The sequence below is a fragment of the Lithobates pipiens genome, unplaced genomic scaffold (assembly GCF_037356315.1).
Source record: "Lithobates pipiens isolate NorthernLeopardFrog02 unplaced genomic scaffold, aLitPip1_a1.2 Scaffold_8, whole genome shotgun sequence".
Classification (NCBI taxonomy): Eukaryota; Metazoa; Chordata; class Amphibia; order Anura; family Ranidae; genus Lithobates; species Lithobates pipiens.
In genome coordinates, this window is record NW_027507903.1 from 104,144,117 (window position 1) to 104,167,102 (window position 22,986).

A 22,986-nucleotide genomic window follows, 5' to 3' on the forward strand; every position below is an offset into this window, starting at 1 on the left:
TATACTGAATGCTGCCCACTGGGGAGGTGAAGGGGTATGCTTGAAAGTCTGCACTGCCACTGATCTGAGTCCTAGGATCCCTAGGAGTTTAATGTCTATTAATGGGCCCCCTCATCTCCCCAGTCCATGGTGTGCAGGAAGTGAGGAGATGATGTGCTGTAACCTCTAGCAACCAATCAATAAGCAGCAATGATGTACAGTAACCTATAGCAACCAATCAATGAGCAGTATTGATGTACAGTAATCTCTAGCAACCAATTAACAAACAGAAATTATGTGCTGTAACCTCTAGCAAACAGTCAGTGAGTGGTAATGATACCCTGTAACCTCTGGCAACCAAACGCAATCGCTGTCTGATCTGATCCAGTAAACTGATTTTGAGTCTTGCTGCTTTTTATTATATATCTCAAAGCAGATGGAGAGCTAAACTGCATGGAGGGGGGCAAATTTTTTTTCCCCAGGGTCCAATCAATATTAAAGACGGCCCTGGCTGAGCCATATGGGGCGAATTCATAGCAAACCCCAAGATAGGCTTAATGTGCAAAAGAATAGATGTTCCAATATGAATGTATCATCCTGGATGTGATGTAAAATGCGGGGGGGGGGGGGGGAATAATTAGTACCACCAAAAAAGTGACCGCTGTGCAGCTATATGCAGATTCATCTAGTAGTCAGGTTTACGTAGTTTGGTAATGTAGTTCTAATTGGTTTTAGCACTTTGTATGTCTTTGTTAAAATATCTGATTCTTTAGGTACTTTCTGTTCTCATTTCTCAACATTGACTTACATTGCTGCAGATCTTTATATTTCCTTCATTGAATGATGAAAATAAGTGGTTGCTCCAAATATACCAGAAGACTCTGTGGGGTTCATTTACTAAACCTGGGGAGTGCAAAATCCTGGTGCAGTTCAGCATAGAAACCAATCGGCTTCCAGTTGTTTTTTTTTTTGTCAAAGCTCAATTGAACATGCTGAAGTTAGAAGCTGATTGGCTACCATACAAAGCTGCGCCAGATTGTGCACTCTCCAGTTTTAGTAAATTAACCCCACATATATCTATCATCTCTTCTATACCATGCAGGCAGGAATTACTCGTTCTTATAGAGCAGGACCATCATTGTCTTCTTATACACACTGCTTGAAACTGTAGTTGTGAGCTGTTCTGTGCAATAATATACATCTTTTTCTGAAATTCTGTTACAGCATGGCTGTGGCCATATAAAGAAACCATAAGAAAATGTGCTCGCAGCTGGGTAACCGCGGTACAGCTGATGGCATCCAATCCAGACTTTACTTTTACATGCTCTCAGGTAAATCTCTCTTGGGTTTTATCCATCATATTCATCAGCCATCTGTTCAGCTGTTATTACTGATCGAATCCATCATTCAGACTTCTTTGTACACCCACTCCTCCCATTATTGGCTATCACCTTTAACAAGTCGGCAGCAATTGCCGACAATGACACCATCCTGATTGGTGCGACGCCGAACTTGCGCCGCTGCACCAAATTAAAAAAGTTTCTGTACTATTTTTTTTTTTTGCAATTTCGGGGGGTGTTTTCCTTTGACATCTATGCAGAAACCCGCACAGATGTTTGTGAAATCGGGACTGACATGTGGGAGTGAAATCATGAGAGTTCAGCGGAACCCGCACAGCTTCATTCTTGCAGCTCAGTGTGAACCTGGGGTTAGGCTCGGTTCACACTGCCGAGACCCATGATACAACTTTGCCAGGCGACTTGAGTACTACTTTGATGCGACTTTAGAAGCTACTTTCGGGAATGCCTGGGTAATCTTCCTGTAATGTCGGATCCAAATCATATCAATATAGATCTGACTTGGAGGTGACTTCCATTATAGTCTATGGGCACACGTCAGATAGAAGTCACCCTGAAGTAGTACAGGAACCTTTTTTAAAGTCGGAGCTACATCAGTAGTGCTAATTAAGACCCCTTTCACACTGGAGGTGTTTTTCGGGCGCCTGAAAAATGCCTCATCTGCAATCCCAGTGTGAAAGCCCAAGTGCTTTCACATTGGGGCACTGCGCTGGCAGGACGTCAAAAAGTCCTGCAAGCGGCTTCTTTTGAGGTGTATACACTGCTCCTAAAGCGCCCCTGCCTATTGAAATCAATGGGCAGCACCACCAAATCGCCTCGGCAGTGGCACTTTTATCCCTTTATTTGGCCGCTGCCGGGTGGTTAAAAGTGCCCCACTATTGGCCAATAAGCACCTCTAAAATGACTTTAAAGTGCTGCTAGTTCTAGAGGCACTTTACCACCAACACCCCCGCGCTGTCAGTGTGAAAAGGCTCTCAGACAGCTCTCATTGACTAACATGGGATTTCACATTTCATGCTCCTTGTGGACTCACAAGTTGGATCCCCATTTATGGCAGTGTGAACCGAGCCTGAGGCTTTGTGCACACGGGCTAAAATAGGCGTTTCGGGGCTCACTGAGCCACACATTTCGCATGCAGCCTGCTGTATAGGTCAAAAGCTCTACATGACTGTACTATTGTAAATTCTCATGCTTTTTTTGCATTAGCTTTAACCTAAGCATGCGTGTCAAACATTTTTCCGGACAGGGAACTTTCAAAGAAGCTTCAGCGTTTACAAGAGTGCAGCCATTCACTTGTATGGCAGGCTGTATGCAGGTCCACGGGTGGGGAAAGTGCAAGGAGATTTCTGCTAGGCATAATACTTATTTTAGTCCATGATTATGAACCCTAAAGGTGCTAGTCAAAAAGAACCACATTAACTTCATATTAATAAAATCATTGTTTTATGTATCATTTTGTACTAAAACCATTGGTTCTAAAAAGCCTTTGTACAGCACTCCATTTACTTGTGAACTTAAACTTCTAACAATTCCCCATCATATAATGTGTATATGTAATCTGCACAGTATAGTAATCATAATTATATATGCTGGTAATGAAAGTCTCAGCGATGGGATACTTTGCTTACTACGTACAGTGAAGGAAAAAAGTATTTGATCCACTGCTGATTTTGTACGTTCACCCACTGACAAAAAAAAAATCCCAGTCTATAATTTTAATGGTAGGTTTATTTTAACAGTCAGAGACAGAATAACAACAAAAATATCTATAAAAACGCATTTCAAAAAAAGTTATAAATTGATTTGCATTTTAATGAGTGAAATAAGTATTTAGAGACTAAGTCTAAACCTCAAGCGCATCGTTGCGTTCCTCAAACCATTCTTGAACCGTTTTTTCAGTGTGACAGAAGGGAAGTTATTCTGCTTAAAGAGACCACTGCCATCAGGGAATACTGCTTCAATTAAGGGGTATACTTGGTCAGCAACAACGTTTAGTTGGTGGTATGTGTCAAGTAACATCTACATGAATGTCAGGAGCCAAGGTTTCCCCAGCAGAACATTTCCCAAAGCATCACACTGCCTCTGCCAGCTTGTCTTCTACCTATGCTGCATCCTGGTGCCATTCCTTCCACATTTAAGAGGCACATTTATCTAGCCATACACATGATGTAAAAGCAAACGTGATTCAACAGACCAGGCCACCTTCTTCCATTGTTCTGTCATCCAGATCTGATGCTCGTGTGCCCGTTGTAGACACTTTTGGCTATGGTCATGGGTCAGCATGGGCATCCTGAATGAATTGCAGCTACGCCACCCCATACACCTCAAAATGCGATGCCCATTTTTTTTTCTGCTTTTCAACACCTCAGCTTCAGGGACAGCATGTTTACTTGCGGCATAATATATCCCACAACTTTCAGGTGCCATTGTAATGGGATAATCAATGTTGATTACATAACCTTTCAGTGGTTTTAAAGGTATGGCTGATCGGTGTATAGAGGTTTATAATTCCTTGCTATGTTTCTGAATGCTAAAAGCAAATTCTCCGATGAGACAAGGATTTGCCAACCATCTATGGAGGACTGTGAGGAATCCTCAGGAAACCACAGAATCCACATCAAAAGCTTATTGGCAAGATAAAACACTGAGCCTTTGTGATGGAAGGTAAGATGATAACTTAGAAGATGGCCATTGCGGTCAGAGAATACTGCTTTCATTAAGGGGTGTACTTAGTCAGTAAAAGTCACAGCACTTTCTAGAATACATAAAATTATAGGAAAAATAATAAAGAAGTTTAATGTGCGGTGAAATGTATCAACCCTAAACAGTGACATTAATAGTATTTTTCCAATTTCACAGGCCCAGCAGCTGGAATGGGTGAAATCGCACTATCCTGGGTTATACTCGCAGATTAAGAAGTATGTCAAGCGTGGTCAGTTCATTCCTGTTGGTGGCACATGGGTAGAGATGGTAAAATCATGGCTTGTTTCATCACTTTTTACATATTCCAGAATACCCATTCTATACATACATATATAGAAAAGCTTGATGTAAACATTCATAAACAACAAATAGGCCTGTAAATGTGGAACAAGAGCTTTTCTAAGATCATATAAATTCTAACCTTTGCAGTTGACCACCTAGAACTTCTCTGTCACTGAATGTTACTGTTATTGTTGAATTTACTAAATTAATATCAGAACTTGCTATTAATTTGTAGCTTGTTTACTCTTGGTACCACTATGTGCTGTTTCTCCATGAATAGGTCAATACTATTAAAGGTCAAATATATTTGTCACAATTTTATTTATTTAAAATAAGTTCTGAGAACTTTGCCTCCTTATTAAGGTGATCTTGGGAATTGTTTTTACACACTTGCCATATTATGAGAAAGGTGAAATTAATCCAGAGAAATTTGTTTTGTAAATGAAGTTTATCAGTTAAAGGAAACCTGTCATGGGGAAAAAGGGCGAATGCCCTTTTGAAAAATGTCTTGTTATCCCTCAGGCATTGGTGCTTTTTGAGTTACTGACTCGCAGTCTTGCTCCAGGTCAAGAGCTAAGAATGTACTGAAGACAGACAGTTAGTTAGTATTTCTAAGGAAGCCCATTTGTTATATGACAGCTTTAAAGTGGTTGTAAACCCTTACAAACCACTTTGACCTACAGGTAAGCCTAGATTAATGCTTACCTGTAGGTCCAAGAAATATCTCCCAAACCTATACGGTTTAGGAGATATTTGCCCGAAGACGGGCACCGCTGTCTATGGCGCATGCGCCGTAGACAGCGGCGTGCAGGTGCACTGAACGTGGCATCCTCTATGACGAAGATGCCGCGCGTCTCGGCTCCCGTGCGCATGCGTGGGAGTGACGTCATCGCGGCTTCGCCGAATGACAGCGGCGGAGTTGCGAGACCCCACCAAGACGATGGATGTGCCGAACTACAGGGGACAGCGGTGACTTCGCTGGCTCCTGTGTCAGGTAAGTGACACCTAATGGACTACTATGCGATGCATAGTAGTCCATTATGCTTTGCAGGGAATGAAAGAGGAAGTAAACTCACCAGGGTTTACTTCCTCTTTAATAAAGACTTATTACCTTTTTCCTAATCCTAATTGTCACTGATAATTGCACCAACCTATAATAAAGTACTTTTCCATGCAGGAAAGATGGAGAAATAACTTATCTTAAGGTGGGCTAATTATTTTTTTTTCTCCAGACTTTCTACTTTGGTGTAGGGTAGGGGGTCTCCAAACTTTCTAAACAAAGGGCCAGTTTACTGTCCTTCAGATTTTAGGGGGGCCAGACTGTGTCCATTGGGAGTAGAAAGGGTCCCAAGATCAGTGGGAGGAATAGTGCCTCATCATTTGTTTCGGTGGGAGGAATTGTGCCCCATTATTGGTATTACTGAAAGGAATTGTGCCCCAACATTGGCGTCATTGGGCCCCTGTGTTGGTGTCATTGGGAGGAATAGTGCCCCATCATTTGAGTCGGGGGGGGGGGGTGTTATTATCCATTGCTGCTAACACTCGTTGAGTGACACTTCCATGTGGCTATTGAAAACCTGCACTTACTACTACTATGGAATTGTAGAGGTGGGATCTGATAATGATGGGAACCACTCTTCTGGGAGTATATTTTCCTATCATATGTACAGTATAATCACTACATACATTTTATTTTTAATGAGGGACTTGAATTTGCACACATATCTGTTTTTGAAGAATCTCTGTATTGCTTTATATTTGGATTGCTTGTATTCTGCCTAAATTCCCAAGGATTCATAGTCTACTCTTTTGTTCCAAAGGATGGAAACCTTCCCAGCGGTGAGTCGATGGTTCGCCAGTTTCTTCTGGGCCAGTACTTCTTCCAGGAGGAGTTTGGCGAGATGTGCTCAGAGGTTAGATGCATGTCATGGGAAAGTGGTCTTGATATGTGGAATGTTGGAATAGTGTTACCTGGAAGTTTAAAATGATTAGTTTTTGTACATCTTGTATTGAACAGTATTGGCCCTTATTATATTGAGGGCACTGCACAAGGTAGATTAAATGGGATTAAATATTAAATCAACTAAAGACCAACTCCAACCAACACTGGTTTAACCACTAAATTACTTCATAAATCTCTTGGGGATTCCAGTGACAATGTGTCCCTGTAGTAGTCTGACTCGTCCCATAAGGCAGGGTTCAAAAGTCCTGAGCTACTAGCCAGGTCTTAAGGGTTACTTGCCACCAGTTGCCCCACCCAATCCATACCCTGCACCGCCCCTAATTCCTCCCATAAACATGCCCTCATAAATTATCTCATCAAATTACACTTAAATGTTTTATGCGGAATTGAGGTACAAAAATAAATATTTATCAACAACTTTATCAGTGCAGCCTTACCTTTGCCCAGCAATGCAGCCTCACCTGTGCCCACCATTGCAGCCTCAGCTCACCTGTGCCCACCATTGCAGCCTCAGCTCACCTGTGCAGAGGATCATCACAGGGAAGAGAGACTGGAGGAAGAGGAGAGCCGCCGGAGTACAGAGCGGGATAGCCCCGTTACAGCTTACATTAGAATTTCCTGCTCATGATTACACACAGCACTCCTGATCCCATGCCTGTGATAGACAGAATACATCCCAGCATTGGACCGGCGTATTGTCTATCACAGGCACAGGTCAGGAGGTGGGGCAGTGTGTAACCATGAGCAGACGGCAATAGTAATGTAAGCTGTAACAAGCGGGCTATCCCGCTCTGTGATCCAGTGCCGTTTCTCTTCCTCCATGCTCTCTTCCCCTGGGGCGATCACTGGGAGATCGGCTCCTGTTCAACCCCGCATGCCAGCGGTACTCGCCCCCACTCCCAGGCAGCCCAGCTCCTTGCCAGAAACAATGCGGGTAGGCGAGTGTAAAATTTGAGGACTGCCATAGGGCCATAACAGACATGCCATTCTTTACCAGTTGAATGTGCCAATGATATGTTTACATTACATGTAGACTCTAAAGCAGGTTGGCATGATACCATTATTGTATGGCTACCTTTCTACTCCTATGGAATAGAGGCAAGCTGTTAATGATGCTACTAGGAATCTGGCAGGAATATCTCACCATTGCAGCCCCTGAAATATTTAGAGAGAATTTTCAGAATATGAAATCCATTAAAAAAACTGCTTATGGTCTCTGGGAAAGATTGGCAGCTTTGCTAAATTCAAAGACCATTCATCACACCCAAATCCAGAGAAATCCTGGGGACACCCTGAACATATACTCTGCAATTTCCCTTTTCTGCACTGACATTTCACCAGTCAGATTCAGCCCTTTTAAATGTGATTAGTGCGCAGTAAGTAAAAGGGGGTCATAATTCACTAAATGAACAACTAAAAGCAGTGAGGTGAACTGGGGCACTACAGCTATGCTTGGGTGTAAAACTAATGTACTTAACATGCAGGCTTCTCTCGCTGTATACATTTCAAAGCATATTTGGACTTAAAGGGGTATAAAAGCTTTCTTTGTTAGTTTAAAAAACAAAACAAAAAAAAACAGGTTATATTTACTTGTTCTGTGCAGTGGTTTTGCACAGAGCAGCCCCAGTCCACTTCTTTACGGGCCCCCTGCCGGCGCTCTTGGCTCCTCGAGCAGTGCCCCCAGAGAAAGCCGCTTTCCCTGGGGGCACTGCTGCATGCTCACTCCTAAACTGCTACTCTATGCATCCATAAGACACATGGAGCTGTGGCTCTGCCCCGCCCCGCTCCGCGCCCTCTCCTCATTGGCTCACTGGCTGTGATCGACAGCAGTGGGAGCCAATGGGGTCCTACTGCTGTCTCGGCCAATGAGGAGGAACAGTCTTGAGACAGCCGAGGCTATCGTGAACATTACTGGAATGGAAGGGACTCTGGCAAGGATTGGGGGACTGGGGAAGGGGGGCGCTGCATACAGAAGGTGTTTTACCATAGAGTGCATGAAGGTAAAAACCTTCAGACTTAGAACCAATTTAATATTTAACCACTTCAAAACTGGGCCAATTCTGACATTTCTCGCATACATGTTAAAATCTGCATTTTTTTTTATTTTATTTTTTTTTGCTAGAAAACTACTTTAAAACATTATATACTTTTAAAAGCAGAGACCCTGGAGAATAAAATTATGTTGGTTCAAATTTTTTTTTGTTTCATAATATTTGTGCAGCCATTTTTAAAACACAAATTAACTTTAATGTATTTAATGTGTACAAACACAATATAATGCCCATTTATTTTATTTATTTTTTTAAATACAAGATGATATAATGTTGAGTAAATAGATACCGAACGTTTCACCCTTTAACATTTCGGTCCCGGACTCAACTGCAACTAACGTGCGCTGATCGTTCCAAACAAGTAGAAGCGGGAGAGAAAAAGGAGAGTTTTGGGAGCTCATTCAGGATATTACAAAGGAACATAAAAACACAATAATAATTGATTTCCTGAAAAATAGATTACAGGGCCATTAAGTAGTGGATGTATATTGATTATTTTTGTAGAATAAGGATATTGTTTAGTGTCACTTTAAAGTAATCCTGTGATCACCTAAAACATTAAATTATGTGCAAAAATATTTTTTTCCCTAGCTACCCGGCATGATTGGATTTTTAAACTAAGGACAGGCTCACTGCACTTCACTTCAGCACCATCATGGCATTATCTATAGCAGTTTTTCTCAACTCCAGTCCTCAAGGCGCCCCAACAGGTCATGTTTTCAGGCTTTCCGTTATTTTGCACAGGTGATTTTATCAGTTTCACTGCCTTGGTAATTACCACAGCCGGTTCATCTGAGGGAAATCTTGAAAACATGACCTGTTGAGAAACGCTGATCTATAGTTCCATTACTGTTACCAGATTTGTGTTTCTTTTTGCTTTCTTGTTAGTTTTGGTTACCGGACACGTTTGGATATTCCGCTCAGCTGCCTCAGTTGATGAATGGCTGCGGGATCCACCGCTTCTTGACTCAGAAGTTGAGCTGGAGTCTGGTCAATGCTTTTCCTGTGAGTTATGACGTCATGTCAGATTAATACCTTGTTGGTTATTAAAAAAAAAAGTAATAGAAAAGAAAAAAACTGTTCCTCCAAAAGATGATCACATGCATCTTTAAAGCGGAGTTCCAGGCTAGAATCAAAGTAGGTTTAATCCATTCGAGAACTTTTTATCTTTTTTTTTTTTTTTTTTTTTTTAGCAGGACTTCCGTCCTACACCGCCGCGGCAACGTACATCATCTCCAGTTTTAGATCGGCCCCTCCTCCTTGCCTCACTGCCTTCTGGGACCTGTGTGTGTGTGTGTCCCAGAAGATGACAGGCCATTCAGAAAGCAAAGCGAAACTTGCGCATGCGCAGTAGGAAACCGGTAGTGAAGCCTTTAGGCTTCACTGCTGGTTTCCCTTAGTTGCTATGCCAGCATCTGCTCGTGAGCCAATAGAGGAATTGGCTGTGGGGGGCCGACATCACAAGATCCCTGGACAGGTAAGTGTCCTTATATTAAAAGTCAGCAGCTACGTTATTTGTAGCTGCTGACTTTAAATAAAATTATTTTAAGAGGCTGGAACTCCGCTTTATAGTTTTGAGGTTTGGGTTAAAAAAAATTATAGAATCTGGTTTCTGTGTGCAACAAAGACTGTTTTTCTTTCAAACACAAAATTGTGTGTGCTGTGGGGGTGACCCAATGTTGCATTACTCCATGTTAAAGGAGAATTCAAATGTCCCCGAGCACTACAAACTAGAAAAGCTTTTCAGCTTTTTAGTTCATTTTTAATATTCATAAACTCCCCCATCCATCCGTGTCGCTTTAGTCTGTTCAGAAATCACTTTGAAAAACACCCCCTTGAATTAGTTTTTTTGCTTAAAGAGGAAGTAAAGGCAAACATTTTTATTTTATTTTTTTAAACGCACCCTGTAAGGCAAAGGCATAATGAGCTAGTATGCATAGCATACTAGCTCATTATGAATAACTTACCTGAGAACGAAGCCCCCGAAGCGGTCCTCCGTCTTCCTCTTTGCCGCTGCCATGTATCCCAGAGCGACTTCCGGGTCTCGCGGCTCCAGCGCTGTGATTCACTGGAGCCGCAATGATGTCACTCCCACGCATGCGCATGGGAGCCGCGATCTGCGGCCTGCCCAGTGCGCCGGCGTGCCGCTGTCTATGGCGCATGCACTGTAGACAGAGGTGGCTGTCTTCGGGTAAATATCTCCTAAACCGTGTAGGTTTAGGAGATATTTCTTGGACCTACAGGTAAGCCTTAATCTAGGCTTACCTGTAGGTCAACTTTAACAAATGTTTATTGAAAGAGAGTTTTTTTCAGATGAAGACAACGGGGTCTGTATGACCAGTCGGAAGCTGGCAGTACATAGGGAAATAATAACCGTAACATTATTGGTAGTTAAAGTACAACTCTAGTGTGGTATATTCAAAGTGTGACAGAAAGTTCAGAAAAACATGAGAATACCACCACCATAATAAAGAATGGTGGCACCTTCCTAGCATTTCTAGCTTCCGCCATTTTGAATAAGGGCAGATTACTCATGTAGCATTTTCTGGAATCCATCTGCCTGTAGCTCAGGCAAGTAGGCAGGATGGTGTACATAGCTGAGAAAGCCCCCTCCTCCCAGATGGAAAAAAAAAGAGGCCATGAAGTCTTGAGATGTATGACATCATTTTGGCCTAGGCCAGACACCAGGAAATGACAACAATAAAAAAAAGTTAATACAAATATAATATATCTTCCTATGTAATTACTAATGCTAGCAGCATAAGGATTAAAAATGCTGTATTTATTGGCGTATAACAAACACCCCAATTTAAGAGGGAAGTTTCAGGAAAAAAAAGGTTTTTTAAATAATAAACCACTTTGAAGCAAAATAATGGTCAGGGAGCATCAATGCACCCAGAATAGTGCCCATCTGCAGCTTCAGTGCAGCCTGATCTGTGCCCATCTGCAGCCTGACCTGTGCCCACCTGTAGCATTCGCTGCCAAAATAGAGCCGGATCTCCTGTGTGCTTGGCTCGGCGTCCCGCCCCTTGGCCTGGATCCTATGAGGAACCTAACGTCAGTCCATGCCAGGAGCCGTCCAGGGGGCGGGACTGAGCGTGACTGAGCTGAGCTGAGTACATAGGAGATCCGGCTCTATTTCGGCAGCGCTCGTCCCCCTCCTTCCCCTCGGTGGCAGCAGATATCAGCGTATAACACGCACACACGATTTTACCCCTAGTTTAAAGGGGGAAAAGAGTGTGTTATACACCGATAAATATGGTAGTTAATGGAGAGAGTTTAGTTCCAATTTAATATTGCATGTAGATTATTGGTCCTATGTGTGAATCTTTGAGTAATTAAAGCGGAGGTCCACCCTAAAGTGGACGTTCCGCTCATCGGAACCCTCCCCCCTCCTCCGGCGTCACAATTGGCACCTTTCAGGGGGGAGGGGGGGTGCAGATACCTGTACAGTACAGGTATCTGCACCCACTTCCGGGATAGCTCTCTGCGGAAAGGGGCGTAGATTACGCCCCTTTCCACAAGTGCCCGCCCCTTTCCGCAAGTGCCCCGCTGCCTGCTGGGAAACACACAGATCCCAGAGGCAGCGGGGACCGTCCTTATTGCGCAGCGCGACTCGCGCATGCGCATTAGGGAACCGGGAAATGAAAGGCTCCATTTCCTGATTCCCATACCCAAGATGGCGGCGGCAGCACTCGAGAGACGATCTAGAGATCGGCTTCGGGTGCCGACATCGCTGGCGCGCTGGACAGGTAAGTGTCACTATTTTAAAAGTCAGCAGCTGCAGTATTTGTAGCTGCTGGCTTTTAAAAAAAAAAAAAAAAAACTCGGAGTCCCGGCGGACCCCCCGCTTTAATAACTTGCATGCTTTATAACATGAGTTGACTCTTATTCTGATTATGCACATAGATTTATATTTTAATATTATTTCACATGTTGGAAATGGATCTTCTTTGACCTCCCCTCATTAAATAATTCCTTCGTGGCCACAGAAAGTATTTCAGCTGCATTCTTGTGTAAAGTAATGCAGACATAATGGGGGAGATTTACTAAAACTGGAGCACGCAGCATCTGGTGCAGCTGTGCATAGTAACCAATCCATCAACTTCTAACTTCAGCTTTGACAATAGTTACTATATACAGCTGCACAGTACATTCTGTGTGCTCCAGTTTTAGTAAATCACTCCCACTGTTTTCTTCCCAAAAAGTAGTAACTAGCCTTTTTCTCTTAGTAAAATACATTTTTCAATTTGTGTTCACCGTTTATGGGTAGGGTAAATGACTAGCAGTGGATACTGGAAAAAAAACAGCTATGATGTTGATGTTTGTGTTGTTTATGTGCTTTCATACCTTGAATTTCTCATATTCAACACTCTGCCTCTTTACAGCATCATACCTTCCATTGGACAGGAATTGATGGTTCAAAGGTTCTGGCTCACTTTCCCCCAGGGGATTCCTATGGAATGAAGGGCACAGTGGAGGAGGTAAGTAGCTCAATTTCTGTGTAATGTTTTCATGCCATGTATGTACATATGTTTGACAATTGCGATGTAGCTGGAATTGGATTGTTTATAATGGTACGTGGGGGTAAGCAATTTTTGCGGGAAATTTGTCAGAGCAATGGCTCTTCAACCATCAGGGCACCATGGCTGATATGGTGTCAGGATGATTGAAGCGTATTATTACATTGTAGTATAAAATAGCTCCGCACATCATAATACAGAATCAGTGGGAGCCCTGAGCGTGTCACTTGCAATGTCGCCTGCCACCAGATTCGGCTTGCCACTTGCACGTCACCTGCCACCAGATGCAGATTGTCACCTGCCACGCTGCCTGCCACCAGATGCAGATTGTCACCTTCCAGTGCCACCAGATGTTAATTGTCACTACATTGGTGGTAGCACTGGTTTATTTAGCACAGGGGCAGGCCTCTGTGCAGTGGTCATTTCTGAGTGAGGGCAGGAGAGCAGTGAGGAGGGCGGGCGGTGACAGATGATGCCATCTCTCTGCTCCCCGCCGCAGCTCTGACATTGAAGAGGCCCGCGCTGCCTCTCTGATCCACCTGGCTCTCTCATCCACCCACCCACCTGCCTTGCTCTCTCATGCCACCTGCCCCCCACCACACCCATGGCCCGGCTGCAGGGAGGCCACAGCCCGGTAGTGGGCCACGGCCCGGAGGTTGGGGACCCCTGCTCTATTGGATTAAGGTCTGGTGACTGTGGAGGCCATTGGAGTACAGTGACCTCTGTCATTTTCAAGATACCAGTTTGAGATTATCCTGCTGGAAGTCGCCATCAGACGATGGGTACACTGTAGTCATATGATGCTCAATTGGTAATAAGGGGCCCAAAGTGTGCCAAGAAAACATCCCCCACACGATTACACCACCAGCCTTAACTGTTGATACAAGGCAGGATGGATCCATGCTTTCATGTTGTTTATGCCAAATTCTGATCCTATCATCTGAATGTTGCAGCTGAAATCGAGACTCATCAGACCAGGCAACGTTTTCCAATATTCTATTGTCCAATTTTGGTGAGCCTGTGCAAATTGTAGCCTCAGTTTCCTGTTAGCTGACAGGAGTGGCACCTAGTGTGATCTTCTTCTGCTGTAGCCCATCTGCTTAAAGGTTAATTCAGAGATGGTATTCTGCATATCTTGGTTGTAACAAGGGGTTATTTGAGTTACTGTTGCCATTCTACCATCTCAAACCAGTCTGCCCATTCTCCTCTGATCTCAACAAAGCATTTTCGTCCACACAACTGCCACTCACTGGATATTTTTTCTTTTTTGGACCATTCTCTGTAACCCAAGAGATGGTTGTGCGTGAAAATTCCAGTAAATCAGAAATGCTCAGACCAGCCTGTCTGGCCCCAGGAACCATGCTACGTTCAAAGTCACTTTAATCCCCCTTCTTCCCCATTCTGATGCTCAGTTTGAACTTCAGCAAGTCGCCATCAGCATGCCTAGCTGCCTAAAATTTGCTGCCATGTGATTGGCTGATTAGCAGTTTGTGTTAGCAATTAAACGTGTACGTAATAAGGCCAGTGAGTGTAACCTTGCCAATACTTAAAGTGTATGTAAACTCTAACCATAAATATTTGTTTGCCTCTGGTCTGTTACAAAACAAGTTTTCAGACATTGCATGTGATCTGCACACAATGCGGTGTGAATCACATGCAATGTCTGGCATCACACTAGTGTGAGCTTCCTTAGGACCGTTATCAGTTAGCACTGCTCCCAGCTCTCTCCGTGAACTACAAAACACATCCCCCTGTTATGGAGGAGAGAAGGAGGAGTTATGTACTCTTAACACAGTGTTTCTAGTCCTAACACACTCTTTTTTTTTTTTTTTTTTTCCTAGATTGACAATGCTGCTTAGTTTAGTTAGTAACCCTAGTATGGGAAGTGTATCAATTGCAGGATTATCATGTTGAAATAAAGGGGAAAAAAGTGTGGGAAAAAAAAACGAATGCAGCTACCACATCCAATGGCAGGTAAGCTGCAATACTATCACGTTTTGCTCTTGGGTTTAGATGCACTTTAAAAGGGAAGTTCGGGGTTTACAATTTTTATTTTTTTTATACCCGCCTAGGTAGAGGCATCTGTCCCCTCTGCACTGAGAACTGAGAGATCAAACACCTCTGATTGCTCAGTTCTACCCTCTGCTCCGAGCAGAGAGCAGTGACTGTCAGTCACTGGCTCTCTTCTCTGCCCCTCTTGGTCCAAGCATCTGGGTGGATTCTGACTGTAGAAAAACAGGGCCCAAGGGGCGTGTAGGGTAGAAACGCAGAGACCAAGGGGCGAGTAGTGAGAAATGCAGACACAAAACAGACTTTTTAGAGTGTATAATAAAAAAAGAGTGATATACCACGCTAATATATATATATATATATATATATATATATATATATATATATATATATATATATATATATATATATAACATGAAATAAGAACTGAGGACTGCAGTGATAAAACCAAATGATATAAACCAGGTAACATACATAAACGAAATAAATTGCACTAGTCCTATGGATGTAAACACTCCTTATAATGCTATGACACAATAAACACATTGGATCATAAAGTGCAATGTGCAAAAAATAGATAATGAAATCACTGATAAGTCCTTTTTAGTAAACAGAAAAAAAAAATTCAAAAATAAGTGTATATTCCACCTTCAAGTGACTTTATACAGGGTTTTCTGTGGTATACCACATACAGTAGTCAGGGACTCTTACTGGATGGTCAAACAGGCAAGCAGAATAACCTCTGCGGGGTAGCAAGGACCTAGCCTCCACAGGCCACGTGCCCCAGGAGGACGTCACGTGTGACAAAACATGTCAGGTGGTGCTACGCACTGGCGCCGTCACGCCCCAGTGTGAGTGAGTGTTCTGTCTTTCCCGGCAAATTATTTTATGTGCAAATTTTTTTATGTACAAATTTTTTACATTGCAAGTAGCCATTTGGCTTTCCTTTTTCAATAAATTCTGCCTTAACAGTATTACACTATTGGAGCTTCTTTTTTTATTTTGTATGAATATCTTCTGCCCCTGGATGATTGGGAGATCCCGCTGTGAGGGATGACCTCTGTGAAGGATTCATCCATCTCACTGCCCGTGGAGAGTGTATAATAGCACCACACTCTTCACAAAAAGTCGAGCCTCAAAAAATAGAGTGGAGAGGGATTAGAACGCCTGCCAGTTTTTGTTGTCTATGCCCCTGTTAGGAACAGTAATAGAGGGTATCGCTCTGTTACAATTGCTCTGGTGCTCCTGATGACAACCAGAGATTCCCTCAGTTTGGAGAGATTTGCTCTTGCTTCCTATTTTTGGGACAGGAAGTGAAGGGAAATCTCCCCAATGGGACACAGATGGCAAAATTAAAACTGACAGGGGTTATAACCCTCCTTTACTCTATCCATAAAATTGTTGTTTTGCCTTTAGTTCTACTTTAACTTCCAACCAGTAATCCCTATTGTAGTGATGGGCCCAGAAGAAGTGGAAGAAAGCAATAATGAGTGTGGTGAATCTGTTTCAAATATAGCACTCTATGCCTGAAGGGTATTACAGAGCTGCAGTACCTAATTTCACCTGCCATTGGAACTGACAGTAAGGGGCGGTTAACACCAGAATGCAGTCCGCGTTTCTGTGTATTCACCTGCAGTACAACCTTAATGCCATTCATTTGAATGAGCTGAAATTGCCCCAGATCGCACAAAAAGTAATGCATGCACTTCTTTGAAAAACTGGCTGCACCAAATTGGCACCACCAGATTTGTTTTCCTTTTAATCCCTATTATCCTTGCTATCTCTGAACATTTTGGTAAGGATTACTGAATTTAAAGGTTTACATTGTGTGAAATATTACATTTTTTTTCAGATGCTGAAAACTGTGAAGAACAACCGTGATAAAGGCCGAGTGAACTCGGGCATTGTCCTTTATGGGTTTGGTGATGGCGGTGGAGGTCCTACTGAAAAGATGTTGGGAAGGTTTAGAAGAATGAAGGACACAGATGGCTTGCCCAGGTCAGGATGAGAATATTTTTTTTTTGGTTACAATAATTTTTATTACAATTTCACAACCGCATACAAAATGTTATGCTCAAATATTCATCAGAAAATCGTTGAAACAAGGATGCATTATTCGATATGATTATTGACCCTTCTCAATTACACAAACAAAACCATAATAATAAAGGTTATAAATTGGTTATAGAGACTTTATTGTCCCCTGGTAGCATCCTACAAAACTATATTTCCCCCCTTCCCTTTTAAATTTTAATTAAAAAAATAAATAAAAAAATTTACGTACTCAAAGTATATAGTCAATACCATATTGCTAATGTCAGTCCCTGCCATGGCCATACAAAAACATGATTATACTATAGGGCCATTTTAGGTCAAGATGGACAAGCTGTTTTTAGGGTTCAGTAAAAAAAACTGATCATGCAGAGGAACCTTACAAGCATGTAACTATGTGTATGCAGAATTAAAGTAGAACTACTGTACAGGCAGTGCCCGAGTTACAAACACATTTGCGTTATGTACGACTCCTACTTGCGAACGGACTTCAATGCTGGCTACTTGTGCTCTACGTGGGTCCTGGATACCTCCGAGCAGCTATCTTGCAGCGCCGGACACATCCCACACTGCAATACTGCATGGTAAGAAGAGCCCCAGATAACATAACTGCATGCCCAGAAGCGCCCGGAACATCCCATATCTCTGCACAGGCGGAAGTTACACTTAAAAATTCAGTGTTCTGACTTACACACAACTGACACTTAAGAAAAACCTTCAGTCCCTATTGTGTTCGTAACCCGGGGACTGCCTATATAGGCAAAACTTTTTTTATTTTTTTTCGATAGATTAAGGGAGTGTCCTAACCCCTGTCAGATTTTGACATCTGTGGGCCATTGGGGGTATTCTCCTCACTTCCTGTCCCATAGCCAAAACAGGAAGTGAGAGGAAATCTCTGCAAATTAATGTAATCCCTTGGGCAACCCCAGTTTACTAGAATTAGTGTCCTCGTGGGAAGATTTCCCCTCTTACTTCTCTGGGAACAACCCAAAATGTGGTATTTTCTTTTACTTTCACTTTTAATGATATTGGTAAACAGGACAAATGGAGAGGGTGAATGTCTCTGATGGGGATACAGACGGCAATAAAATCTGACAGGTGTTCTAATCCCTCTCTTCTATATCCATAAAAAAGTGTTGCCGTTGTACTTTAAAGCTACAAGCCCAGAACTGCAGTGCAAGAATGAAATTAAATTAATACTAAACACACACTGTTTCATTTACATCGTCCCTTCTATTTCTGTATATGGATGATGGCACTGGAATTTTTTTAATTAAAAAAACTATCTTTTTCCTAATCGATATACAGCTGTCACATGACCCAGATCTTTCCCAGCCTGTCTTGCAGGGAAATCTTAACAGGAGGAGCTTCTAGTCCTCCATTTGATATGAAATCTTTATTATTTTTTGGCAATATCATGGCATGGGTGGATTTCTGCCAGTTACAGGCTGTGTCACTCCCCTCCAGGCTGTGTCTTTCTTATAGTAATAGGGAGGTGAAGCCTCCATTATTTACATGTAATATCCCACCCCCATTGTGTTTAGCTGGTTAGTGAGAATGGATAAGGAATGAGGGAGTGGGCTGTCATTTACCACTGTGTATACACCAACATGTGTGACTCTATAGTCACATGGGCTACTCAGATGTGATAGGGAAGAAATGCTCAGCATAGAAACTCACAGAAAACTGAGCATGTGCAGAGTTGCCACAACTGCAAAATCCCCAACTGAATTGGAGACATTAAAAGAAGGTGGAGATAGAGAGCAGCAGGAGCAACCAGGTTTTTTGCAAAATACAGAAAATGAATCTCATAGTGACTGACAGCATGTAATACACCATTTTTTTTTTTTTTTTTTTTTTAGGATGTGGGTTTAGTGACACTTTAAGTATTTAACCCCTTCACACCAACGTAACCCATATATGCGGCCTTCTGCTTCAAGGGGTTGTACCGGGGTGATGCCTGCAGCTTTTTCAGAGCGGACGGTCGGCTTTCTTGTAATAACAACCGATGCAGCTAAACAGCCACTCTGCTGTTATTGCAAGCAGCGGGATGTCGTCCCGCTGCCTTCTGCGGCTCACCCGGGCTCTTCCATCCCCACTGGGAGGACCAAGCAACCAGCCGGCACGTCTCCCGCCTGGCTGGAAACTCGGAACAAAGCTCAAATTGGCTTTGATCGGGTCTCGGATCTAGTAACGATGAAGAGATATCATGACATCACTTCTGGTTTACTGGAGCGTTAAAGGTGCCAGATTAAAAAAAAAGTCAGTATTTAAAACAGCCAAACTTGGCATTTTGAATGCCTTTAAGTGCAAAGAAGAGATTTGGGCTCTTATAGACCCCAGATCCCTCCAAAAAAAAAATACCTGACACGTCACTATTGCTGTCACAAGGGATGCTTACATAAAAGTGACCAAATTTTTTTTTTTTTTTTTTTAAAGGGACAGTGTAAAAAATAAAATAAAATTGAAATGAGAAAAAACACTAATTTAAAGTGCATCAATAATACGTAAGTCGTGGCCACAAATGTAAACAGTGTTCAAACCACACGTGGGTTATCACCTCATGTACACTGCTGCTAGTAAATGGATGTTTAGGAGCAGTTGGGCGTTTTTTTCAGCTCCTCTGAACGCTCCTCTGTTATCTTATCAGTACATGTACATTGGGTAGTTTCTAGGCAGTTGAGTTGAGACGCAATTTTTGGTAAGCAAAAAAAAAATGCATTCCGATGGATGTTCAGAGGTATTTGAAGTGCCAAATGGCTGTAATGCCCTGTACACACAGTCGGACTTTCCGACCCAAAAGGTGCGATCGGATCGTGTTGTCGGAAAATGCGATAGTGTGTGGGCTCCATCGGACTTTTTCCATCCGAATTTCCAACACACAAAGTTTTCCAACAAATTTCCAACACACACAAAGTTTGAGAGCTGGATCTAAAATTTTCAGACAACAAAGTCCGATCGTTTAAATTCTGATCGTGTGTAGACAATTCCGACGGACAAAGTGCCACGCATGCTCAAAATAAATTTTGAGACGAAAGCTATTGGCTACTGGCCCATTTATATTCCCGACGTACTTGTTTTACACCACCTCGTTCTGTATGATCGGATTTTCCGACAACTTTGTGCGACCGTGTGTATGCAAGACAAGTTTGGCCCAAAATCCGTCGGAAAACATCAGACGGATTTTGTCGTCGGAATGTCCGACCGTGTGTACAGGGCATAACCGTTTCTAAAAGCATGTAAATGCGGTAACTCACATTTAGCCGCATTTCACTTACGGGAGTTTTTAATGGAGATACATTTTTGACTATTTGCAATGCAAAAAACGCTTTTTTTCAAATATTTTTGACAAAATCAAACAAAGTAACATTGTAAAGATTACATTGTACAGGTTGTTTCAACATAAATGGTACATTAACATTTGTCTGAAAGCATTCAAAAAAGAACCATCATTATACAATGCAAAGAGCCTAACATAAGCCTTTAATGTGTTGAAAAGATCTCACGGTTTAGAGTCGAGTGTGCAGTTTGTGGGATTACCGCAATATGCAGATTAGAGAATCTTTATAGAATCTTTATTATGTTGGATGCAACAAAGCGTAAGAGCTTGGGGGGAGTTATTGGGTACTGGCACTCCGCTAGGAGTACCTGCGTGTAAATGCACAGAATTGTTTGGTGCCACTCTCAGCAGGATCGGAGTTTGTGACCTTTTGGGGGTGTATGTGATGTGTTGTGAGAAGTTCCTATGTGGGGTGTGTTCTTCAATGTTTGTTTGATATCTCGACTGTCAATCCAAGGAGTAGGGAAAATATAACTAGGGGGGAGTGGGTACGGGCGGGGGGATATGAGTAGATGGAGGGGCGTCTGGGTAGTGAAGACTGATAGAGAGGGGGGATAGGAGAAAAGTGTAGGGGAGGGGAGGGGGTGAGGGTAAAGGCCTATATGAATGGTATTAGTGACCAACTCTTGCTTCCCTCCCCTGGAGGCTGGTTTTATTTGGAGTGTTCGTTCTGGCTTTTCAGATGTACGGGAGGGGCGTCTTCCTAGTAGTGGGAATCCAGTATTCCTATAGTAAAGTATAAGGGGGGAGTAAATCTCTTCTGAACCACTACTTCAAGCTCTCTAATTTACCAGTATTTAAATTGATAAAGCGTTTAGTCTGGAAAATTCCTTCGTTGTTTGGAAGTGTGTCCAGCAGGGCCACTTGACTCCAAATTTTCTTTGGAGTATCTCGTGCGCTTTGGCTGAGTTCTTCCATTTCAGCTATTTTATTCTTCCAAACCATTCCTTGAGCATTGATCATATGCATCGCTGGTGATTAGTGATAGGAATGGTGAGGTAGGTGTGTGTGTGGTGCAGGTGAAACTGGGTCGGGGATAATTTCAGGTCATACGACGTAACAAGTTATTGCGGTGTACTTCCTTCCAGAAAATTTGGATACGTGGACATGTCCACCATATGTGTAACAAAGTGTAGAGTAGAGTTGGGATGTGATACCAGCGGGATTGTATTTTTTATCCGTTCTCTTGTGTTGATACATTAATTGAGCCCTTGTGGATGTTTAGGTATATTTTACCCCAGTCCTCTAGTGAAAAGGGAATAGTTAGGTTCCTTTCCCAAGCTTTGCTAAGTCATTGGGCTGATGTTCCATGAAAAGGAGAGAGTGGGCTGTGGATATAAGATGGGTTTGGGTTGATGTTTGTGTACAAAGTCTTTCAAAAGGTGTCAAAATTGTGGAGCAGGAGGCTTTTTTGTCTAATGTCCTCAGAAAGTGTGAGATCTGTAGATATGTCAAGGATATGGAATAGGAGGTTTGTCTAGGAGTGTAGCGAGACAAGAGGCTGAGCAAGCTTTCTCATGTTCGTAAAAATGATGTGCAGGACTTGGTCATGTGACCAAAACTGTTGAAGGAAGCTGTTGGTCACACTCGGGGGGGGGGGGGGGGGGAAGTCCTGGGTTGATTTTTATCAGGGTCATGAGGCCTGGTATGGAGGACAAAGGGACAAAAATACATGTTCTGTGGAAACAGGTTATGGTAGGCCTAATTAGTGGATGTGATCCTACTTCCGGGGAAGTGTGACGGCTCTTCATCCACGGTATGGATTTTAGATTCAGGGCCGGGAAGGATGCTTCCAAGTCTACCCAGTCTTTCGTTGGTGCGTGTATGTTCTAGTCAATTATGCGGGTCAGGTGGACAGCCTTGTAGTAGTTCTGTAAATCTGAGAGGCCAATCCCATCTAAGTGTTTAGGCAGGGAGAGTTGTGCGTAACTGATTCTAGGTCTGTGATCCCCCCCCCCCAGAGGAATTTGGACCAGAGGTACCTCTAGGTTCTGAAAAAGGCAGGTGGGACATGGATAGGCACTGTTTGTAGTGTGTGTATATATAGGATTCTTGGTAGGGCATTCATCTTCAATATCGCTGCCCTGCCAAACCACGAAAAGAGTGGTTTGTTCCAGTTTTTCAAGTTTGTCGTCAGTTTGTTCAAAATCGGTGTGTAGTTCTTCGCATATAGGTCTTGCAATTTGGCTGGGAGTTGTATACCCAGGTATGTGATTGCGTCTGGTTTCCATTGGAAAGGGAAGTTTTCTTTGCATTGTGCCACAAGCAGTGAAGGTAGGGAAATGTTAAGGGCAAAGGATTTCGAAAAGTTTATTTTAAGATTAGAGATCAAATTAAAGTGTTGGAATTCTTCTAATAGTACTGGTAGCATGGTGTGTGGGTTTGTGAGAAACAGCAATATGTCATCTGCAAAGGCAGACAGTCTGAATTCCTTGTTTTTGGTTTTGATGCCTTGAATGTCGGGGTTATGTCTTATGCTATTTAGGGGAGGTTCCAAAGTCAGAATAAAAAGGATAAGGGCCAGGGGGGCATCCCTGTCTCGTCCCATTGTGGGTGGAGAAAGCATTTAACAGGGCATTGTTCACTCTAATCTTTGCTGAAGTTGCTTTAGTGCTATTGTCCATTCATGTTGGGTGATTGGGCCTTCAAGGCTGTAGAATCAAATCAAATTCTGCAGCTATGTCATTATTTTTCGTATATATCTTCCCTGTAGGAGTGAAGTTTA

The 22,986-nt window shown here is 42.7% G+C and overlaps 1 protein-coding gene across 1 annotated transcript in view; it reads left to right on the plus strand.

The window, feature by feature from the left end:
• Window positions 1-22,986, plus strand: part of MAN2C1 (mannosidase alpha class 2C member 1) — a 97,019-nt gene that overhangs the window by 25,109 nt on the left and 48,924 nt on the right. The window contains exons 7-12 of the mRNA XM_077472419.1: window positions 1,204-1,310; window positions 4,197-4,307; window positions 6,143-6,235; window positions 9,225-9,341; window positions 12,725-12,820; window positions 16,722-16,867. Coding sequence (XP_077328545.1) covers window positions 1,204-1,310; window positions 4,197-4,307; window positions 6,143-6,235; window positions 9,225-9,341; window positions 12,725-12,820; window positions 16,722-16,867 — 670 coding nt within the window. The remainder of the gene's footprint in view (window positions 1-1,203; window positions 1,311-4,196; window positions 4,308-6,142; window positions 6,236-9,224; window positions 9,342-12,724; window positions 12,821-16,721; window positions 16,868-22,986) is intronic.